General features: G+C 37.4%; 1 protein-coding gene across 1 annotated transcript in view; it reads left to right on the top strand.

The window, feature by feature from the left end:
• FAM63B (family with sequence similarity 63 member B) overlaps positions 1 to 18794 on the top strand; it is a 38543-nt gene that overhangs the window by 205 nt on the left and 19544 nt on the right. Inside the window, exons 2-6 of the mRNA XM_014944425.1 lie at positions 8704 to 8761; positions 10472 to 10536; positions 14960 to 15118; positions 16012 to 16114; positions 16716 to 16858. Of these exons, the coding sequence (XP_014799911.1) occupies positions 8704 to 8761; positions 10472 to 10536; positions 14960 to 15118; positions 16012 to 16114; positions 16716 to 16858 (528 nt within the window). The remainder of the gene's footprint in view (positions 1 to 8703; positions 8762 to 10471; positions 10537 to 14959; positions 15119 to 16011; positions 16115 to 16715; positions 16859 to 18794) is intronic.

The following is an 18794-nucleotide window of genomic DNA, read 5'->3' as shown; positions in this document are numbered from 1 at the left end:
CCCGCCGCCATGGCGGGGAGCGGCGGCGGGGCTGGCCGGGCCTTGGCCGGGCCCTCCGGACGGCACCCCTGAGGCACCGCTGGAAGGTGGTGCTCGTTAAGGCTTATTTCTGCTGTTAAGTGCTCATCTCGCACAGAGAACTCGGGAAATAAGTGACGGCTTGCAGTCTGTTGCCGGTACAGTACTTAAGTGCTGCTGGCGTATATAGACTTGCCGTAAAATAGGAATCAACATCTGGATGACGCTTCTCTAAACTGAGGAATGTATGGTCTGCAGATGTGTGCAGGTTTCTAGTAAGTAAACGTTGCTATTCATAGCGCTGGAAACATAGGCAGTATTTTGGGAAAATAGGTTAGTTTTGCGTAATGAAGCGTAGGCAGAATTGTATAAAATACAGATTTGTACAAGTAGTGGCCTGAATAACATATATGTTTGTACAGTTACGTAGCGTGGATTGTATTTAATGAGTAAATCAGATTGTGATCGAGTACAGCTTTGAGACGTGGAAGTTCTGAAGTTGGCAAGAAGAAACAGCCTCAAGTTGTGCCAGGAGAGGTTTAGGATGAATCTTAAGAAAAATTTCTTTACAGAAAGGGCTATCAAACACTGGAATGGGATGCCTGGCGAAATGGTGGAATTGCCACCCATGGAGGGATTTCAAAGACTGGTAGATGTGGTGCTGAGGGACATGATTTGGCAGTGGTTTTGGTTAATGGTTGGACTCTTCTTAAAGGTCCCTTCTAACATAGGTGTTTCTATGATCCTATGACTTTTGTATTTTAATAGCCATCATGGATATAGACTTTCTGTAGTCTTAAAGTAATTCTTTTTAACATTGAGGCGGTTAAAATGTAAGGCATAATGTAACTATCAACATCTATGCGTGAAAGAAATATCTGTTGGAGAGGAGCTATGAGGCTGCATGCATTGCGAAACAAAGAGGAGAGGGGACTTGTCAAGAAACGGTGGCAATTCAACCCCCAAAGGTTGGTGAGCTGATAGAAAGGAGTCATAGAACAGGAAAGTTTTGTGGGAATAGTTTCTATATTGTAGTACCAAGGGAAAGAAATTTGGTATTAGAAGAGTAGAAGGTTGTTTATGGATGTAACAGGTGACATAGGAAAAGGTCAAAATGGAAATAACAGTACAAGAATAAATTTGTTTAGAGGAGGGTAACGTTCCAGAAGAGTAATGATTTTGTTTGAGTTATGGTTTCTGCATGTTTTCCTTAGCAGAATGGCTCGTGCGTCAGGAGGAAGGCTGTGGGTACAGTGATGTAGATATTTAGCCATTGGTGAAAGCAGTGCAGGGAAGTTGTGTGTGACTTTAAGGTATTGCCTTCTGTAGGTTCTGCCATCCTCAAGAGGACGTGAAGGTTGTCCTCAACTTCAGTATTCAATACTCACTTTCTGTGCTCCCTCTAAGACCTGGGGGTGAGTTGAGGGCCTTGGAGAACTTACTGTTCCTTATCATTCTGAGTGGTGGTGTTTTAAAATAAATGGCTAGTTACAGGATTTCCCTTTTTAACCTTTCATTTAATAAAAGCATGTAAACAGTACTGTTCTTGCTGTTTGCATTTAAGTTTTTGGAGGTCTTGTTTCTTAGCATTCTTCCTTCACCTCCTTAAATATGATTGCTTTCTTTTGTTGTTCTATATTCAGAATTTTAACTGGCATTCTGCTTTGATCAAATATGACATTAGTGAGAATTAAGGTGATACTGATTTCATAAATAGGTGAAAATCAAAACACCTCTTGGGAGTGCTCTGCTGTTTCATATCGCTAGGACTACAGGAAGGATTTTCTATAATTCTGTCTGGTTTTGTAAAACTTCAGCAAAATTTACATGAGTTGCAGACAGGCGCCTAAATTGGTGAAACTGCCATCACATGACTTCTTATTTATAGACTGGAGGGTTTTCCTCTTGGTTGTATATTGCCTCTGCTTGTAGTTGGTTTTCCTAATTAGTTGCTCTCCAAATTAGCCTTTCTTTTCCTCAGTTTATAGTCAAGAACCATGTTGGCATTGTTTGGAGTGGCAAGCTTATTGGCAGCTCATCTGTACATGGCTGACAGTAGCTAGCTACGTGCTGAGGGTAGACAGCCACATTCTTCTCGCTTCTTCTCAAGATGAACAGGTGTGTGTGTGTCAGGTAATTATAATTTGGGAACAAGGAAGCAGACCAAGAGATGAAGTCAGGTTAAAGCAGAGTGAGGATATCACAGTATATGATAGGTGAAAAGAAGCTATGTGGCACAGAAAATAAAATGGAGTAAGAAGGAGGTGAGGATGGGAAATAAAACCGAGAGAACAACAGAGAATAAGAAGGTAAGCAGTTAAGTTTTGGACCCTTTTCCCTGTATCTGCCACCAACTTTCCTTCTCAGAACTCTATCCTGACAAGGTTGAGAGTTTAATCATCCTGTAGGTAGATGTGGTCTCAAATAACTTCAGATAATATGTGCAAGTGCTCAAACTTGAGAAGTGATACTTAGAATACTAGTTTTCAAGTTTTCACGAACAATTCCCTTTGTGTGATGAATTACATACTTTCATTATTCCAGAATGAGAGTGATAACCTTGAGATTGAATACTGTGTGTCAGCTGGGCTTGTGCAGCTTTGAAAGTTGAATTCACATAATTGTTTGTGACAAGTGGCACACAATCAATTTGCTTAGAACCAAAATCTTTATTTACTGCTTAGTACTAAGTGGGAAGCCTTTAAAGGGTATGTAGGCTCTAATCGCTGAAATGTTTATGCCTAAAATCCTCTTCAGGTATTTCAGCTGCTGAAAATGCAAGCTTCTAGCCCCCACACTAGAGTATTATTTTAAATATACTAACAGTTGTGTGACTTTCTGCTTACATGTCCCGGTTGTCCTCATGCAAAACAGTTGTTTTGAGATGGCACTCGCTGAGTAAAGAGAGACTACAGGTAATTTGTTAATTTGCTTAAGGGATTGCAATAACAAAAACACGTAAGATGTATTGTACCTTAGGTAAGTTTGCCATATACTTCTTCCTAGTGGTTATGAAGATCTTCTTCATTAACATAGCAAGATTCTTCTTTGTTCTGAGTAATTATTACATTTCTATTATGCCTTTTGGAGGTATTTTTGATAGTAGAGTTAAGATCTTTAGGGATACAGGCATATAGACTGGTAAAGAATTGGTTCTTGTAGGGTGCTGCATCTATATGTTCTCATCTGGGTGATATTGGTTTGGCGATGCTTGTTATTTTGGAAATTCTGAAATAGTAGCACCCATTGGGACTGTTCACATTCCTACTTGATAGTACGAGGTTTTCAACTTGGCCTGTGATAAAACTGCTACCTCTCTTTTATCCACTACTTTCAAAGAAGCCTGGACACACAACTTTGAGGTGGCAGATTGTAGAAGCTGTACTTTTAAATGTTACAGTTATGGAATGGCTTATCTTTTGAAATGTTTTTGCAGACTGCCTGTGTAAGCTTAACTTGCTGTTTAGCCTTAAGGAGATAGAGCTGAGGAGTTCTGCTTACAGAAGTGTTACAGAAATGCTCTTCTAAGTACAAAGAAAACAAAAGCAGTGTGGTACCAACTCAAAAGCGTAACTGTGGTGCAAACCAGCAGGGTAACTGTTTAGGCTTATGTGATGGAAATGAAAGCAGAGGTCAGTGTTGAAACAAACATTTTAAAAGGTATGTATAAGCATGGGTTGTCTCCTCTGATGTAGAGTAGGCAACTGTCTTTCAGCTCGTTTCAATGTGAATCATAGAATGGTCCAGGCCGTAAGGGACTTCCAAAGGTCATCTAGTCTGGCCTCCCTGCAGTCAGCAGGGATACCCCCAACTAGATGAGGTTGCCCAGAGCCTCGTCAAGCCTCACCCTGAATATCTCCAGGGAAGGGGCCTCAACCACCTCCCTGAGCAACTGTTCCTCAGACCTGTGTTCCTCAGACCCTATGTAGTTAAGTTTAGCAATGCAAAGCTTGCTTTTCCACTTACTCTGTGATCTTTGTTAGGTGCAGTTCATGCACCACTTTCTGATAGCTTCTGTCATTGCATTAAACTGTAATTTTGTGTGGGTGTAGCCCTTCTCAGGCTGTACTCCATGGCAATCATCAGATGCTAAAAGCTTAGTAAGGGTGCCATGTAATTCTGCTCCGTGTTTTCTTTGGTAGGATGCAATGTCATGTAGCTTAAGAAGTCTGTGAACCTTTAAGTATTACATCAAAATTATGTGTCTGAAATGTCCAGGGAACAGAGAAATGAACTGTTTTGGACCATAAAATAAGCCTAAGGAAAAACAATGTAATGCAAATATAAATAATATTAATCTTGCTGAGAAGTGAGTGCATACGGAATATCTTGTCCTTATGACTTTTTATGTAGGAGAATAATTCCAGCAGCATATTGGACAGAATCTTTAAAAGTTTTTTCTATCACAGTCCTCTCAACGAATGGAAGGTTTTGGGAGCTGTGTTCCCTATATGCCTAGTTCTACTAAAATTTTGGTAACTTTCAGAACTGTGTGAATTACCTGTTTAGGCAATTGTAACAATTATGTAAGTAATTGTTATATAACAGTTGATGCTTAGATGTACCCAAACTTAGGTGCAGAAGAAAGAAGAGGTGAAGTAAAAAAAGTTTAGTTGGAAATTTTTAGGTTTAGATTCTCATAAAAATGGCCTCTTTTCAGTGGAGCCAAGTACAGCACATTCCCGCTGACATCCGTGTGATTTACCAGGGTCTGCAGTGCAGTGCCTGGTCTAAGGTCTGGCACCGGCCCGTCACACGTGATCTGCTCTTTTGTGTTACTGACCTAAACCTCCTTATGGCCAGAATTTGCACAGATTGCTCAGACCAACTCACTCAGCCTCCAAAGGCGAGTTGCTGGTGAGCTTCCGATGGATGCTCAGCAGAGGCCTTGGCAGCCTTCCTCCCTGTGTCTGCAGGATGGGCTGAGCTTACCCATCTGTGGGTTTTCCAGTAGGAAGCCTGCTCCGAGGGGCTGGAGGAGCCCTGGTCGGGGGCGAGATGGTAAGGTTATGGGGTGGCAGCACGTACTACCAGGCTGTGATGTGGTAAGTTTGTGAAGCTGTTCCCGCAAGGCAAGAGGTATGTATTTGCAGGGAGTGTTTACTGATTTTTCTCCAGGCAGCTTGAAGCTGCTCTTGCCTCTTCTGGAACACTGAATTCAGGGGACTCACATGTTTTAGGCAAACGTGTTCTGAGACTATAAATGATAGCCCATTAGGAATTTGTATAGTTCCTTTCTATATGCATAGCATTTTTGGATGTTTTAGCTTCTGTGCAGGACTATATAACTTAATTTGGTTTTTTTTTTAAGCCCTTCTGAAGCATGGGAGAATACAGTGGAAAATATTTAAAATTAATATTGCGCAGTTTTCCAGTTTGTACTCAAATGCATAGAAACTGCGTGGGCTGTACTAGACAAGCTGTTCAGTATGAACATTTGTTTACCAATCTTGTCTTCTTAGTACAAAGGTGGCTGTAATGTACCCTCATGTTGTAGTTGGATGAGAAAGATTTAGTTTCCCACTCCTGAATGTGGGAAATATAAAAGTAGCTAGAGATAGGAAGAGAGATTGGGGCGGAAGACCAGGAAACTGCAATAGAGGGGGACAGGAAATGGGTGGGAGTTGAGGAAACACGTTTTTCCTAAAATGTAAAACTAATGTAAAAATCTAGCAACTGAGCATTGAAACCTACTGAGAAAACTTGTCCCTCAAAATAAGAGATTGTTATGGACAACTTTCACTACTATTGTGTACGTTGTTTTCTTCTGTTGATTTATGTGGAGAATGACTGTGGTTCATGATTTTTCTCTCTCTTAAGTTTTAAGGTGTTTTTCTTTTCCATTTCCTCTCTGTTGTACATTTCCTGTAGCTTAAGCACATGCAACTTGCAATTAAGCTCCAAACAGTTAAGAAATGTCATGTTCTCTCTATACCCTTAAGTCAGCTCTGCTCAGAAATACTTATGACTATGTTGGAAGCCCATTAGCCTGGTTTAAAGGTGCGATCAAGGTCCCTCAAAACATGCCAGCCTTAAAATTACGCTGTTAAGTAATCCATTAAGTTTGTTTAGCATTTAATTTAGCAGTCAACTTTGAGATTTACCTTGTTAAATCTCACCTACTGTGAGAGATTCTGTGGATATGAGTAAAACTACTTTGATTTGGTTCTGCTGTAAAAAATATAAAATGCTTAGCATTACAATTGTGAGGGAAAATTCAGATTGTTAGCCAATGATGCAAATGATACCTCCTTCAGTCTGTAAAGTTCTGAAACATTAATACGTTTATGCCATGAGTACGTAGAGCTCAAATACAGGTGACCCATGTCATTGTGCTTTACCACTGCTGTTTGTAGCGTAGGCGTACTTCTGGATTTCCAAATGTGGTGCAGAGCAGAAACCCCCAAGCAATGCTGGCTGAGCTGATATGAATGGTTTTAAATAAACAATAAGAGCTAGTTTCAGTCCTGAAAGAATCATCACAGTAGTCCTGCTAATAGTTGAGGGCACAATGCTAATTTTCATTTCTTTTATACTGGCACACTTGTGCTGTTTGTAGTCCCGGCACCACTTCAGGCATAGCTGGTGTGAGTGAGTCTGTCCTGGGCCATTACATCAGCTCGCCTTTGGAGCCGTAACGAACCAGACCAGCTCAGGGCTGCTGAGGCTTCGATTCCAGTTCAGAACTGGAAGTTTTAAGAATCAGCTTTTTGAACCTGTAGTCCTATTATTTACATAGCACAATATATTATATTTATGTGTATGCTCACTATGAATATTATGAACAGTATCAAAGATTATGAAAACCTTTAGCCTACCAAGTAGAGTAGAACTTAGAGAAGTGTTGGGAAAGAGGTTAAGAAATTTTGTATGTTACAATCAGTTGTCACTCATTTAAAAGATGTTTTCAAAAATTCATGTGCCTATGCATGCATGACTGATTTTTCTTCTTGTTTAATTTATATCATTTTAAGGTTGTTTTTTTTATAAGCAGAACTAATTAAGCCTGCCGCCTTATGTATTTATGCTTCACTAATTTCCTGCTTTACTAATGGTTCATACTTTCATTCCCTTCCTTCCCCAGATCCCAGAACTGTCAGTTTCTTTCTATGTCCAGCATCTATGGGTTGATCAATGGGGTGGCATATGCTGTGTGGCCAATTCTGACCCCGGTATGGGCATGTTTCTTAGCCAGTGCGTAAATAACAAGGCCATATTAACTTGCGTCTCTTTCTTCTTGCAGATTTAATGAAACTTCCTGTAAAACCATATATTTGACACATTTGCCTTTTGTCAAATATGATTAAAATTAGTAGTGAGATAGACTTAGTCCAATCACATGTCATTTTCTCCGGAAAGTTATTAAAAAAGCTTAGCTTTCAGGGGGAAGGAAACCTCTGCATCACAATGTGAACAGCATACTGTGTTGCTATAGAGTATTTCTGAGTTTGGGATGCTGCATCCCAAAGGCTTGATATGTATTGTTCTTCTCTCTCATGGCTTTCTGTTTCCTCCTTCCTCTCCACAGCCAGCAAAGTAGTTGGAGCTCATTAAATCTTAACTGGGAGTTAACAATCTCACATCATGTCTTTCTATGTGTGTCAAGGAGAACAGCAATCAGTATTGAGGAAATTGATTTTTAAAATCCTAAATACCAGGCTTTGTAGACTTTCAGGGGTAAGATGTTGAAGAGACATGGGATGAGAAGATTAAAAACCGAAGGGACAGCTTAAAAACCAACCCAAAAAAACCCCAAACCAAACCCTAGAAAAATAAAAGTCATTTTTACAGAGAAAAATTGCACAGGCTATAGTTAAAGGCAATATCATCCTCAGGTACTCCTTTCGATTGCCAGAAGTGTGCCTTCATGTGTGTCTGTGCTTTGGCTGTTACTGCAGGGAGATGTGTAAATGAAAGAGTGCAACCAAAACCTCTGTCCAGGATGCTGGATGGGGGAGATGAATGCATAAGAAGCTTCTGGCTCTGGTGGTTGCCAAGGTGGTTGTTTTTAGCAGGTGATGATGGCAGGAATAGGTCGGGGAGAGGGGAATAGAAGCTTCACCACCAAGTTCTGTGTGTCCAGTCTCCTCTGTAGGAGGTGAAACCAAAATGCCTTGAAATGTGGGTGTGGGATGGGAGGCTGGGAGGTCACTTCTCCTCCCTGTCTCAGCACCTGAGGCCACCACACTCTCTACGGCCCCTTGTCTGTTTGCAGGAACTTTGTGAGTTAAGACTCAGTAAGCATTATAATGAAGGCAGGGAGTCAAAGACTTTTCTGAATAAGGTGAAGTTTTCTTAACCAAGCATGGCTGCAGTTCCTGCTTTGTTCATCCTGGGTGCTTGCAGCTGGGCTAGTGTGGCCAGTGGTGTGAGCTCCTCTGTGGTCCAGGGGATGCTGGTGCCGTGCTTTGGTGGGAGCAGGGAACACAATGCGGAGAGCTGCAAGTGGGATAGAGTACTGTGTGCTTGCAGTCACTCTAAAAACCAAAATGCCTTTTTTCTTAACCTCTTCTTGTAGCTGTTGTTTAGTAGAGGTCCTGGGAATGTTGTTGGTCCCGGTATGCTAATTATGAATTGGTGAGGTGAATGTGCTCAGAAAGCTTCCATGTTGGAAATACCTTATTGATATTTTCTAAACTGTAGTGCTTTTGACATTTTAAAGAGAATTTACTTTTACTTTCACAGATTAAACTGCCACCAATGATGGAAATCATAACAGCCGAACAGCTGATGGAATACTTAGGTTAGTAATTACAATAAATGGTTTTCAATTATGTATTATACTTGTTAGTGAGTAGTTATATAGGACAACTGTTCTATTTATTTAGTATTTTTTTATTCAGCTTTACTTGAATGCATGCTTCAAGAAAAATACTGATGATATTCAGTTACTCATGCTTTTCCTTAATTGCTTTTAGAGGTTTTCTGTCCTGCTCTCCTAAGTGGTTAGTCTAGTGATGCAGTTGGTGTGGGTTAGTACACCGATGCTTTGGTAGGTTTAAACTTAGGCATGTCTCTTAACAATGTTGTTCTATTATAGTTAACAGAATATAGTAAGTCAAGTGTGCCTTTAATTGCCTGCAGTAACTCTAATCCTTGGTAGTATGACCCAATTAAAATGGTAGGAAAAATTCATTTAGTCGTCACAGTGACTGGGCTCTCATTTGCAGGCACTACTCCCTTATCAGTTTGGGTGTTCAGCAGAACTGCAGCCGTTCTTGTCTGACAAGTCTGTAACTTCAGTAGCCCAGAATGAGCCAGGTGTTAAAAGTGCAGCTGGGCTAGTACTTAAGTTTTATGTGCCTCAGTTTACCTTGCAGCCTAACAAATGTAAAAGATTTGAGCTTAATACACTAAGTTTCATTGTTCTTGAGCAGGAGAAAACCCCCACCTACTATATTTTCTTTCTTTCTTTTTGCTTGTAAAGAATGTAGCTTATTCTTTTCAAAAGAATATTGCTTTCAGTAGAAGAAAAAAGTTAATTGCATAATTTAAAAAAAATAATTCTTAAGAAATCTTTCTGCTTGTGTCTAAACATTTCTTTTAGTTGTATTGATAGAATAATACTGTGTTAAGTCACTGCATAATCATAGTTGCCACAATGTGTGTATTCTTTCTTGAAGGCATGTATTAACTTCTTGAATTATCTTATTAAATTGAATAACAATTACCTGCTGAAATTATTTAGGTTCCTGTTCAGTTGACAGGATTAGCAGTTGCCAAATGGTTCTTCTACAGCTTAAGGAAAACGAAAAAAGAAAAGTCCTTTGGCCACTCTGAACAATCTTAACTTAAAAGATTATAAATTATGAAGCCTGTAATTATGTTTTTCTTTGAGTAGTAACATATTTTTTACGAATGATGCAAGGGAATAAATATGAAAAACGTTGAAATAAAATCTGAAAAATTTGGGAGAGGCAGTTTATGGATACTAGTCACTAAAAATTTTGTAAATTTTGAACCCCAGTGTGTTGATTAACGGATTGATTGCCTTTGTGTTGTAGACATAGGTGGAATACAAGCCTTTCAGAATTACTGGTTGTATGGAAACATATGCCAAAATATTCATAGTATCAGTCAGAATAAGTGGTTGCATCTTTAAATTGTATTACTGTGAACAGTTTGACCTTCTTATATGTTGTAAGTTGAGGCACAGAGGGAGGTCAATTTCTGAATAATTAAGAGATGGATAGGATACTCCAAGAGATAATGAAAAGCTGCTTTAGTAACAACATTGACCAATCAAATTTTATTTCTTATTATGGTTTTTGTACTCTTATTTTACTCCATAATTATAATTCAGGATATAAAACAATGTGATATCATTAATTTGATAGAAAACTTCAGTGATGGTATTTGTGATCAGTCAGCTTCAGTCAGAAGTGTTCACAGAAGTGTTGAAGGTTTGAGTGTGGAATAAACTTAATTTTATTTTCTTTTTTTTTTTTTTTAGGAGACTATATTCTTGATGCAAAGCCTAAAGAGATATCTGAAATTCAGCGTGTAAATTATGAGCAGGTAAGGAGCTGCTCCTAAAACATAATTGGTTAAGTCTGAAGGAACTAAAATTTTTTTCTCACCTAAGGTTTATCATCTTGTTAAAAACCAGAAGTATACAAACCATTGGTTACAGTTAGTTTTTCCTTTCTTTCTAGGCTTGAAGTAGAGTATCATTTATACAAAATTCCTATTAGTGAAGAAAAACTCAGTATCTTTTAACATAAGAAATGATTTTAATTTTTTTAGCTGCAATAAGTTTTGGTTTTGAGGAATTATAACAGGGGAAGTACAGATGGAAGTATATAACAGGGTGGTAGCTCTTTGAAGTCTTCTATTATGTGTCCTCAGTGTGCTCTGTTGTGGATGCCTGCTAGACTTTCTCTGAGGATGTAAAGTGAGCAAGAAAGAGATCTCTGGACAAAAAAGAGGTTGATTCCATATCGTGAAAGGCAATATTATTTGGACTGACCACTACTCTCATGTCATTACAGAAGTCTTTCTATGTTAAAGATAATACGGTTAGTTTAAAAAAATATTGATGTACTGTATATTGGAACAAATTTTTTAAGCTCTGTGGTCACAGCTTTTTTTTTGATTACTCATAGAAAAATAATTTGAGTTTATTATGTGTTAGGTTTTGTGAGAGTTCTATTTATTATTAGGTCATCTCTTTTTTTTTTGCTCTCGTTCAGTGTTGGAAACCAAATTGAGTGTCTTGGGATGGTTGAAACTAGAATGAAGATTGAATGTGGATTCTTTTAATGATTATCCAAAATATGACTTGGATACAAGTTATGAATTATTTCCATAATAACGCAATTAGCTATAACTTTTTCCATACAATTTTGTGCTGTAGAAGATTATAGCCATCATGAATTTACAGGAGGGTGATGAAAACTATATATCTGGTTAAACTACAACCTCTATGGCATTCTTGTGCTTAGATATATGGGTTTACTATGTAAATGTCACAAACCTTGTCCTTAAATATTTAACTGTACAATTTTAAAGAAACCTCCTGTCCTAGTAATGCTCTAAATGTACTTGTAGATGCATGAGTGATATCACCTGAGGGCAAAAAGCAACTCATTAGGCAACTGAGTCTTAGAAAATTATTTCATTTCAGAAGCTTTGGAACTAAGTTGTGGTGTTAATCATAATTTTGTGGTTATGTCACACAGTTAATATTCTTTGCCTAAGCCAATGTATTTTCTTATACAAGAAATTCAAGTAAATCTTTCAGACAGCTGGATTTGTAATGCTTGATTTTAATGTAATTTCAACATCATGACAAGTTACTCATTTCAGCTGCAACTTTCTTCTTTTTTTTTAACATATGTGACGGATTGAATTATTTGAATTAAAGTTGAGGTTAAAGAAAGAAAAGCGGACGTTTTAATGCACAAGCTTAGGAACAGGTTGCCCAGGGACGTTGCGACAGCTGGATTTGTAATGCTTGATTTTAATGTAATTTCAACATCATGACAAGTTACTCATTTCAGCTGCAACTTTCTTCTTTTTTTTTAACATATGTGACGGATTGAATTATTTGAATTAAAGTTGAGGTTAAAGAAAGAAAAGCGGACGTTTTAATGCACAAGCTTAGGAACAGGTTGCCCAGGGACCTTGCGGAGTCTCCATCCTTGGAGATACTCAAAAGCTGGCTGGACATGGTCCTGAACAGCTGACTCTTGGTGGTCCTGCTTGAGGAGTGGGTGTGAGCAAGATGACTTTCAGAGGTCCCTTTCAAGTTCAGCTGTTCTGTATATTCTTGCTTATTTGCATTCACTTTTTCAGAAGCTTGCACTTTGAAGGTGTGGAAAGAGCTAAAATAAAAATGATACTGTTCAAATTGCAGTGAGAAACTTCTGCAGTTTTTTGGACAGTTTGATGTATTCATGCTTTTTTTCTTTACTAAGTAAACACTACAAAATAAATTCAGCGCATGTCTGTAGATGTGTGATCTGAATTTGTGGATGGCTAGTGCTGAATTGCTATAGACTTTCTTCCTATTCATTTAGCAGAGTAACAGTATAGCATTATTTCTTCCAAAACACCTCTGGATAGGTTTTTATATTTGATATCTGGTCCCTACTAATTAAATTAACTTTTTAAGTAAGGTGGTTTGGTTTGCCATTATAATGATAAAAACTTAAAAAAACAAAGAGCCAGATCCTGAGAATTACTTATAAATCTTGCTAAATTCTAAATCTTATGATGCAGCAAAATTGTCAAAAGGATGATGCAACATGTAGTAAAGAAGTGGGAGCTGTTACCTTCCTGGTAATAGAAACTTCATGCAACAGTGCAGTTAACGGGCTACAAGCAGTAAAACTCTCTTATTCATAGCAACTGCTCTCAAGCGTAGATACTGGATAATGATCAGAGAGTGTTTTATACCTATGCTTTGTCAAGTGGTTTATAAGCTTTTTCTGAGTAAGCTTTGACTCTTCTGGGAGTTTAAATCAGCTTAATAACAAGGAAGTAAGTCTGTTTATAAACTCACTTTAGGAGTTTTCAGATGTTGTATCTAAACTGAAATCACTTGGAGTAAGAACAAGCTTATTGTTCTATTGTTTTTTATTAAGAAAAAAAAGTGCATTTAAACTTGCATACCAGTAAGAGGAGTAGCTTAATTGCTTCAGCTAAAAGGCCTGAGGTTGGTGAACACAAAATTTTTGTTCTGTGTCTTCATGAAACCACATTGTTGCATGTGTAAAGTGTTGTGCAAAGATCTGTAGGGAGACTATTTTATACGTGTATGTCTGCTTACACAATTTTTACATACAAGTTTTGTTTTAGAATTCTGTTGCGTGCTTGAAAGATCTCTAAAACATTTTGTAAGAACTAGGTAACATTCATCTTTCCAACAGATGCAGAACTGTGCTTGCATCTTGAATTGGATCATGAAGTGTATTGAATGATGTAGCTACTTCACTTAGTGTGTTTACTTAGTGAATGTTGTATGTTTTAATTGGTACATTGTTTACAATACCAAGTTACAAGATGTATAGACTGATTTCTTAAACTGACTTATTAAATATACTGTGGTCTGTCTTATGTTCTAATATGCAGGCTTGTGTTGGCGTTCTGCTTGTCAATGTGTGCTAATGTGCTGCAGAAGTGAATGTTCAAATTAATATAGTGCTATTGTTGTTGTTTAATGGATCCAGTTATTTGTAATTTTCCTGCATTTCAGCACGTTGCTTTTAATTTGATAAAATAACTCATTGCTGTGTGCACCACTTATGCCTTGTTAGCCTACCTAACACTTCTATAGTTTTCTCATTATTCATCCTTTAGTCAGTTGTCCTTGTTCTCAGTTTTTTGTCTTCCCTTATTGATTACGTTAATTGTGGTTCTTGCTGTTAACTGTCTTATTATTAAAAGACCACACAAAGGCAACTGTCTCTAACAATCATGGTTTTAGTTTGTGAATCTTTCCTGTCTCCATCTCCTTTCCAATATGTATTTCTGTTCTTTGTCATGCTTTTTCCTCATTGTTGCAATTCTGAATTACTCTTAAGCAACAGAGTATTGCAAAACTAAGCCAACAACAACAAAACCCCAACAAAACCTCAAACAAACAAGCGCCTCAGTTTCCTTGAATCTTTTGCAAACACTCTCTGATTATATTCTTTGTGGATTCCTCTCACTTGGTGGAAAATTCTTTTTCCTGCGTGTCAGGAAACTTACTTGTCTGTTGGTTCAAGAGAACTGTCCACAAAGCACCCTTTCTTTGGCTTATCTTTGCTTTGTGTGATTGGATCTTCATAACGTGATCTCCTTAAGATTCCATTGGGATCACTACTATAGGAAGTGGTACTTTCATGGCTTGTTTCCACAGTAGACTCTACAGGCCACTTAAAGGTATGCCCAAAATAAGATAGCAAAAATTTTTTTATGAAACAAAAAAAATCAAATTATCCAATGTTGCTCACTTCTTTAAGTACCGAACCCCCAAATTAGAGCTGGCAAGTCAATATGTGTAGGTCTGTTTTGTTCGTTCATTTTGTGGGGTCAAGTACTACAGTTTGCCTCATAAGACAGGACCTAAAAAGGGGGAAGAAACCTCAGGACTGTCTCTTAGAGATTCCCTTATAATCCAATTCTTCTTGCAGACATCTGCCTTGTGGCTATGGGAAGTAGAGCTAAAAGAAGTAGGAGCTGCCTAAAACCAACTTCTGAATGTAAAAGAACAAGTCAGATCCAGCTGGTTGGAGGGAGAGTTCTTGTTTTGCAAATCTCTTCTGGCACAATGAGAAGGAATAATGTGAATACGCATTGAAACAGTTGTGTAGCTAATTTCCCCTTTCGTAATTTTTTTAAGTGTTGGGTACTGAAGGAGTACTAAATAAATGATGAAGGGTTACAAGGGTAATTACCAAGTGTACAAAGCTCTATTTGGTCATCTGTTGTTTTTTTTTCTTTCTGCTGTCAGAATATGAGTGATGCAATGGCGATTCTACATAAGTTACAGACGGGTCTGGATGTCAATGTGAAGTTTACAGGTGTACGAGTATTTGAATACACACCTGAATGCATAGTGTTTGATCTTCTTGATATCCCTTTGTACCATGGATGGTTAGTGGATCCTCAGGTAAATCTGTTTGGTTTTTTTTCAATAATTCAAATAGAAAATAAATTATTCTGAATTTTACTGAGGGGAGGAGGAGATGTTTCGGAATTTTAGCTGGAGTCAATGATTATCTTAATGGATTTTTCAAATCTAGTCAGAAAAATTGGATTTTCTTTAGAGAGGACTGAATTCAGACTATATATGGTTTTTAGTGTGGTAACACTGCAGAGACTAGGTCTATAGTCAAGGTAACTTTCAAGACCTATACTGAATTCATGACTGTGTAAATGAAAATTGTTCTGAGGGAGGTAGGAAGCTGCCAGATAATGGTGTCTACTCATTGTTTTTGAAAACTTTTTAGGGAACACTTGGAAGGAATGCACGGTTAGGATCCTCCTTTCTTTAATTCTGATTTACTAGTCACTGCTTTTGAGAACTGAGAGTGTTAGAACCAATTAGAGAACTACATCTTTAACAAACATATAATTTGTTTTTAACTGTGTTATTTAATAAACAGTAAACTGGTACTGTTTACTTAGGGGGAAACTGGTGAGTTTGGCTGGAATAATCTGCATCTTTTTTTTTTTTTCTTGTGTTGTTCATGAAAGTTGTTCTCTTACCCCTTTGGACTTCCCGCCCCCAGCCAACTGAGCCAGCTGATGCCCCGTTCTCTCCTCTGTCTGCTTTATGAACAGCTTTTGATGTTAAGCGTTAACTTAAGGATTTAAAATGGGCTCTGACACAGCAAAATGTAACAGTTTGGGCTAAAACTTTTTGGCCTAGTATCTTATAGGGATAACATCTTCTTTGAAACTCTTCTTATTTTCATATGAATAATTGCCGTAGGCTCACTGTTGTGTTGTTTTTCACAAAGGTAACTTCTCTGTTTTGTATGCTTTTCCTTCATGCTCCAGGTTGCTGACATAGTAAAAGCAGTTGGTAACTGCAGTTACAATCAGCTCGTGGAGAAGATAATTTCTTGTAAACAGTCAGACAACAGTGAACTGGTTAGTGAAGGTGGGTAACTTCCTTCTATGCTTTATCAGAGTATCTACCCTATCAAGTCTTAGTTACGTGTTTTGTATGTGGGCCTGGGTACGTAGAGATAAAGGGGTGAAGAGCTGTGTTCTGTCTGCTGAACTGCTGAAGTTTCCCTGAGCAGGCAGACAGCACTGTGCTTGACTTCTAAACTTCTCTGGTGCAATTTCTAAACCAAGGCTCAGCCTCATTGTCTTTACCTATTAAATACACTTTTTAAAAAGCTCTAGAAAAAACTTTCTTTTATGAAAAAGTATTGTATTGTGGGCATTCAGATTTCAACTTGGCTACATATTATCTCCTGTAATTAGAATATGAACTATATACTGTATGATAACAAGGAAAAAAATCACTAATATTAGATATATAGCACTTCTGAACATGAGAGTCTTATCTATAATGCTGAAGTTTTAGAACTTTCCACTCGTTTTCTAGTCTCTGGTAGTGTTCCCTTAGATTTAAGGCAATACAGAGGCATCTTAGTAGGAAGGAGATAAGGAAAATACTACTGTTGTAGCCTGATGTTGTATATTAGGCAGTATGTAATAGATGCACATAACAATATGTATTGCTTCTGTAGGATTTGTAGCTGAGCAATTTCTAAATAACACAGCTACGCAGTTGACATACCATGGACTGTGCGAGTTGACTTCAGCTGTCCAGGAGGGAGAGCTTTGTGTGTTCTTCAGGAACAACCATTTTAGCACCATGACCAAATACAAGGTATATTCAACATTTTTATCTTTACTGTTGCAGGTTTTATTCTTGTTTCAAAGCAAATCTTGTTTTTTCTCCTGTCTTGAAACAGAAATAAATTCCAGTTTGCTGTTATATGCAAGTGTGGCTTGTGGTGAATGTAAGGTCTGTGGCAAATGTTACTTGTGAATTATTGATTACAGTATTTTAGATATCAGGATCCATTATCACTTTAAAACTTCTTGTAATTCTTCCCTTAATGTTCAGTTTGCTCCCTGTGTTAACTCCCTTCATGGTTATGTATAATGACATATATTTCTTACATGGCTTAAATTTACTTGCAATTTGTGATTGACAGTGACCAGGTTAATGAATTTATTTAATTTACTTTTTTTGAGGAAATAAAACTTTGCTTTATGTTTGGGCTAGTAGATAAGTAGCTCCATCACTGTGTTCAAAATACCAAACATGTGGAGAAGTTGAGATAAGCTACAATATTGGTTCCCTTTCTTAGGGAAGAAATTATTATTAATTTTTTAATCTGAAACTGGGGAAGCGAGATGGTGAGAACTGCAAAAGGACTGTGCCAGGATATGAAAAGCAAGTGATGACTTGGTTAATGCTTTTGGGACTCATTCCTTTGTGGAATGGAGAATCTGGCTTGGCAACTTTACAATTTTTTATGGAGCATCTTTCTTCTAACACAACTTTGCCTTTACTAAGCTAATGGTGTATTTTTATGTATTTGACTTGGTTAGAAAAGGGCATAATGGTCAAATTGTCTCCTAAGATTTAATCATTCCCTTTTCAGTGATGAATGTGAATGTTTTGAAGCGAACTTTTCATTGGTTTGCAATGTCATATAGTACTTAACGTTAGACACTTCTCTCAAGTATACGTATGAGTTTTTACCTTTGTATAGAACTCTTGAAATTATATTTTGGTTATATCTTATTAAATAAGACTTTAATTTCATGTACACTTGCACTTAAGAATAATGGTAATAAATAAAAAAAAGGGGAGGTGTAACATAAAAAAAAACATTGAGGAACCACTCTACAGTAATGTCATATACCTCATGTGAATGACACTGACTTTTCCATTTGGCAGTACTAGTCCTTTTTTCTCCCTCTGTTAATCTTGACTGTCAGTGCTTATCTTTGGCATTTTTAATAACTACTTATAAGCGGAGCTAAAGCTCTGAGTAGTCCTGATAAATAATGATTAACTCTACAGACATGTAACACGTATACTTTTCGAATAGCTTCTTAGAGCACATTTAAGATTTGTTTTAAATCTATGTACAATGATACTCTCTTAAAGCAGTAGGACAGAAAAAAGGATCTTTCTCTTCCCATCTTTTGTTTAAAAAATAAAAAAGCAATGGAATATATCTGTTTATGATCAAAACTAGAATGGTTATATTTCCTGATGAAACTCATTTAGGTCACAATTTTAAGACGTATAATTTTGCTTCTCTCCATGTTTCTAAATTTAGCTCTTGCAGTAGTTGGTGGTAGTTTGTCATGTAGGACTGTACATCACTTTATGGTTGCTTTCATTATGGGGCGAGGGGGGAACCTAACCTCAAAAAAATCTGGTTTTAAAAAGAAAATACTAAGGAGTACAGATGTACTTTCTGGGTATAAATGGTACCTAGAGGTGCAAGAACCCTTTTATACTTTGTTTAAAGGATATTCCAGGTAAAATACTTAAATCCTCCTGGAAATCATTCATTTTTATACTATTATTTTAAAATATAAAATACTCTTTGTACTACATATAGTCAATGAGTATCACTTTGACCTCGTGAATTGTAAATACAGAATTTTATCTGTAGAATATAGGCTGCTTTTCTCTTTCCTGTTACTAGTTTTAATGCTAGCTCTGCAGATTTTTAATGGGGTTTCTTTTACTTCGCAGTTTGAGCGGTAGTCAGCAGTAGCTGGACTATGGAGAAAAT

The sequence above is a fragment of the Calidris pugnax genome, unplaced genomic scaffold (assembly GCF_001431845.1).
Source record: "Calidris pugnax isolate Ruff unplaced genomic scaffold, ASM143184v1 scaffold70, whole genome shotgun sequence".
NCBI classification, from domain to species: Eukaryota; Metazoa; Chordata; class Aves; order Charadriiformes; family Scolopacidae; genus Calidris; species Calidris pugnax.
The sequence above is the reverse complement of the archived record's forward strand: the minus strand, read 5'-3'. Positions and strand labels throughout refer to the sequence as shown.